The sequence below is a fragment of the Plasmodium cynomolgi genome, chromosome 10, assembly GCF_000321355.1.
Source record: "Plasmodium cynomolgi strain B DNA, chromosome 10, whole genome shotgun sequence".
Classification (NCBI taxonomy): Eukaryota; Apicomplexa; class Aconoidasida; order Haemosporida; family Plasmodiidae; genus Plasmodium; species Plasmodium cynomolgi.
In genome coordinates this window covers 841,440-845,951 of record NC_020403.1, presented here as the reverse complement: position 1 = coordinate 845,951, position 4,512 = coordinate 841,440, and the positions used below count along the sequence as shown (strand labels likewise).

At 48.3% G+C, this 4,512-nt stretch overlaps 1 protein-coding gene across 1 annotated transcript; it reads left to right on the top strand.

The window, feature by feature from the left end:
- Positions 1-1,589: 1,589 nt before the first annotated feature.
- PCYB_102900 (small GTPase Rab1A) lies at positions 1,590-3,912 on the top strand. The gene is made up of 9 exons (XM_004222839.1): positions 1,590-1,678; positions 1,793-2,021; positions 2,178-2,229; positions 2,572-2,644; positions 2,802-2,864; positions 2,975-3,070; positions 3,189-3,252; positions 3,406-3,481; positions 3,620-3,912. Exons 3-9 carry the CDS (start codon positions 2,216-2,218, stop codon positions 3,897-3,899), a joined length of 666 nt encoding a protein of 221 aa, XP_004222887.1. The 5' UTR covers positions 1,590-1,678; positions 1,793-2,021; positions 2,178-2,215; the 3' UTR covers positions 3,900-3,912.
- Positions 3,913-4,512: the final 600 nt, after the last annotated feature.

The following is a 4,512-nucleotide window of genomic DNA, read 5'->3' as shown; positions in this document are numbered from 1 at the left end:
AAAAAAAAAAAGTGCACACAAAAAGGGGACAACACCTTATACACCCGTGAGGCAGGCAAATGGAAGTGTAACGAATCAAACGGAGGGACAAAGGAGAGTCCTTGTTGACGTACCAATTGGAGGACTCCCCAATTTAGGAGTAATCCCCTCCGGCGGACGGGCAAACACCCTTTTTGAAGCCGTTCGAATGTGTTTATTCGCCATTTGTGGCCTGCACCATCGGCAGCGATTGACACGGATGACACGGTTAACGCGGATGACAAAGTTAACGCGGATGACGCGGTTGCGAGTCTGCCCGTCACCACACCAGGGAGCAGCAACGAGGAGGGCGTCCTTCCTTTCTCGTTTGTTTCGCTTATTGCGCTCAGTTTGAGCGATTCATGTTTGTCCTCCCCCGTTGCCTACACATAATCACGCTGTCAGGGAGGGAAGGTAGGTCGACTGAGGTGATCTCATGTGTGTGAAGAAATATATGGAACGTGCACAGACATAGGTGTGGCCCCTCCACAGACTTAAGAATGATATGCCTCCTTGCGAAGGTGCACACTAACGCGCGGAGTTTCCCCCACTCCCCTTGGGGCAATCAAACATTCACACTTAGAGGGTCAACGAAACGGTTCGTACGTTCTACACGGACGGTTGAAAAAGTCAGTGGGTAACACCTCCCACCATGCTACGTATCCTGTCGCGTGTGCGTCGTTAATCCTTTCGCCTAAGAATAGGACACCTGCGTGCGACATGCTCCCCCAGGAGACCATCGTCGTTGGGTTTAAACCACTGACGATGCGAAACCAAACGTGTTGTTTGCGTTTACACACACGTAGGTACATGCACAGTGCGGCGTTGCGAACTAGTCGAAGCATCACCCGTTCCTTAAGTCCCCCTGCCAACAGGGAGGACATACCTAGGGAGTTCTTCTTGCGTCATACGGATCGTCCACCGCTGTCGCAGCAGGCATACACACATGTGTACGTTGCCACGTACGGATGCTCATTAACATGACCGACCGCGCTTCCACGTCGATTCTGGAGGGGGACACCCTTTTTTATTCCCCCTTCATATATTTGCTCATGTTAGTGAAGAACCTTCAGCTGAAATGTGCAACGTGCAATCACTTTTAATCATGACTGCGTTTTTTTTTTTTTTTTTTTTTTTTTAAACTGTCCGGTCATACAATGGGTCATTTGGGGACGGCCTCCCTTGAAGGGCTTCCTGGGGAAAATCCGTTCTGCTTTTTTTTTTTGTTGTTTAAGAGGCACTTGTATGTAATTTTGTTTCGTCCCACCGTCCCCATCGCGGTGACCCCTCACTGGTCACTCGTCATTTGCCACTCGTCATTTGTCATTTGTCATTGGTCATTTGCCACTCGTCGCCCGTCGCTGATCACTCGCGTTTGTGAACTCCGCTATCCCATCCAGTCCTTTCGCCGCTCTGCCGTTTCAACGCTTCTTTTTTTTTTCCCTTCTGTGTACATATGCCGCACCCGCGTGAAGGCTGTTCTTTTTTTTTTTTTTTTTTTTAGGTGAAGAACGAAAAAAGGAAAAAACTCGCTGAACCGTTTCAAGCCCCTGTTCACGTAGCTCACGTGTATGCTTGTTGCCGTCCCGGTTTATCTTCACTCTGTGTTTAACCTTCCTTTGCGTTAATGCTGACATGCATGTTCGCATTAGCACTCACACTAGCACTAACATTAGCACTCGCATTAGCACTCACATTAGCACTCACATTAGCACTCGCACCAGCACTCGCACCAGCACTCGCATTTGCTTTCGCTTTCGCCTTCGCTTTCACGTTCGCTTTCCCATTTGCGTTCTTCTGGTTTATCGATTTGCCCTTTCGTTTCAGCCTACCCTTCGCTCGCTCGCCGTTCGCTCACCCGTTCGTTCTTTTTCCTTTGTGCATTTCCCCCTCCCCCCTCCTATTAGCGTTCTCCCTGAGCAGCACGTATGATGGACCAATGCCATTGAGCCACCTCCCGTTCATCATTTATGCAGAAAAAAACGCTAATGCGAATGCATCATGTATGTCCCCCCATATGTGAACGGATTTGTGCCCTCCTTCATTTAGGATTAGTTTTTTTTTTTTTTTTTTTTTTTTTTTTACATATTTTATTTATTTATTTATTTATTTTTTTTTTTTGTTCACCCACGAATTTCCCACTGTACGCTTTGCAAAAGATTCCTTTCCATTCGTATAGAAGTTCAGGCATACCAAAATGAATGATAGCTAGTACGTGTTCGCTCTTTATTGTACCTCTTGCGCTAAGTTGAGGGGTGCCACTCGGGCGGTGAATGCACGTGACGGCGTCGGCTCCCTCTCTTATGTGTGTCGCATGACGCACATCTCATGTGGTGTGCTTTTTGTGCGTGGTCTTATATGTGGCTTACACCTCAGAGCATGAGCCATCCCCCTCCCCCCCCCCCCCATTGGGGACAGCTGACTCTGCGAGTGGTCGCCTCACGCTGTTGTTGCTCCTGTGACAGGTGTATAGGGCTTCTTTTGCCACCCCCTCTGTACTTCCCCCCCTTGCTCATCATTTTCGCTTTTCTTCTACCATTCCCCCCCTCACAGTGACAGTTTATTTAAAATTTTATTAATTGGAGACAGTGGCGTTGGGAAGTCTTGTTTGCTTCTTCGTTTTGCCGTAATGCCGGAGTGTCAATAGAACGAGTTGGATGTGCTCAAGCACATGGGCGTGCCTACCTGTTTTCACGTGCACAGTTACACCCTGTCTGACATGACGAGAGACCCCTGTGCGAGGCATCCACATTGCGCCTCCTCTCTTCCCCTCCTATGCACAGAGAAAGAGGGGCAGACAAACATACCTAATCAATCGTTTCGAAACGGAGAATGACCAAATCAACGTTGCGACGCGTTCTATCGTCAAGTGGTGTGATCCACATCGCTTGTCGAAAAAATTGCTAATGACGTAATATCATCGCTGCTTTTTTTTTTTTTTTTTTCCCCCTTCCAGGATGATACTTACACGGACAGTTACATCAGCACAATCGGAGTTGACTTTAAAATAAAGACGATAGAAATTGAGGACAAAATTATAAAATTGCAAATAGTGAGTCTACATTTGGCTAGCTGCCCTTTTTGCGCGAAGGCAGCGGTTGACGGAGTGTCGAAGCGGCTACCATAAACTCACTTATGTAACGATTTTTTTTTTCCCATAACAATTGCAGTGGGATACAGCGGGACAGGAACGATTCAGAACTATAACGTCTTCCTATTATAGGGGAGCGCAAGGTACGTATCGCTCATTTTTTAAAAATACCATGCCATGCAAATGGTGCCCCTGCTGAACGCGGAGAGGTGTATGCGTCAAGCCGATTACGTAGACGAACTCAGATGCACACGGACCGCCGACCATCTTACTCCCACCCCCACACACACTCACAGGCATCATCATAGTGTACGACGTCACCGACCGGGACAGCTTCAACAATGTGAAAAATTGGATAATCGAGATAGAAAAGTAGGTGCAAGGGGAAAGTGCTTCTTGGCTAGTATATCCATCTGTGCAGATGCCTTCGCACCGCTTCGACGTGTGTCGACTTCCGTACTTGCCGACTTCCACTTCGACGTCCTTACGTACCGTTTCCCCCCCTCGCAGGTACGCGTCGGAGGACGTGCAAAAGATCCTAATAGGAAACAAAATTGATTTAAAAAACGATCGCAATGTAAGTTACGAGGAAGGAAAAGAGTTAGCCGATAGCTGCAATATTCAGTTCCTGGAGACTTCGGCGAAAATAGCCCACAATGTGGAGCAAGCCTTTAAGACCATGGCGCATGAAATAAAAAATAAATCTCAGCTGGAGAATCAGCAGAAGGGAAGGGCCAACATCAATTTGAACGCCAAGCCCATAAAGGATAACAAAAAGAAGTGCTGCTAAGGGGGGCGCCATGAGAGTGCGCGCTGTGCAGTGTGCAGTGTGTAGCGTATAGTGTGTAGTGTGTAGCGTACAGTGTGTAGTGCGCGCGTGAGTCCGATGGGTTCGAGCCGGGATGACAAAGTAGAAGTGCAAAAAGGACGGGTTGCAACACAGGTGCACACTGAGCGGGTTAACACTCAAAAGTGAATCGTTGAATGATGCGCCTTCGTCGCGCTTTCCGTCCTCGCTTCGTCTAGTTCGCCTGGTTAGCCTACTTCGCCTCGTCCTGCCTGATTCTACCTCATTCTGCCTGATTCTGCCTCGTTCTGCCTCGTTCTGCTGCTTCTCGCCGAGGCTCCCCCCCTTTTTTTTCCAAGTCATGTGTTGCGTGGACCCCAGGAAAGATACAGAAGATCAGACCCCATGGTCCCTCCTTTTTCACGTTTGCAAAAGATTTTTATATGTTTTAAAAAATGGCACTCGGCAGGAGCGAATGTATGCCGATGCGACGCTGCACAGGATGCGCGTCCACGCGTGTGCCTGTGAAATGGGCCCAAGGTTGTACACACGTAAGTGCCCTCGTACATAGCCATTCGGGCGCCTGCACGTGATCAAGTGCAGTAATTATAAGGAT

Coding starts and splice junctions, on each gene's coding strand:
- PCYB_102900 (XM_004222839.1), top strand. Junction 3,071..3,188: donor AAATTATAAAATTGCAAATA/GTGAGTCTACAT, acceptor TAACAATTGCAG/TGGGATACAGCGGGACAGGA. Junction 3,253..3,405: donor CTATTATAGGGGAGCGCAAG/GTACGTATCGCT, acceptor ACACACTCACAG/GCATCATCATAGTGTACGAC.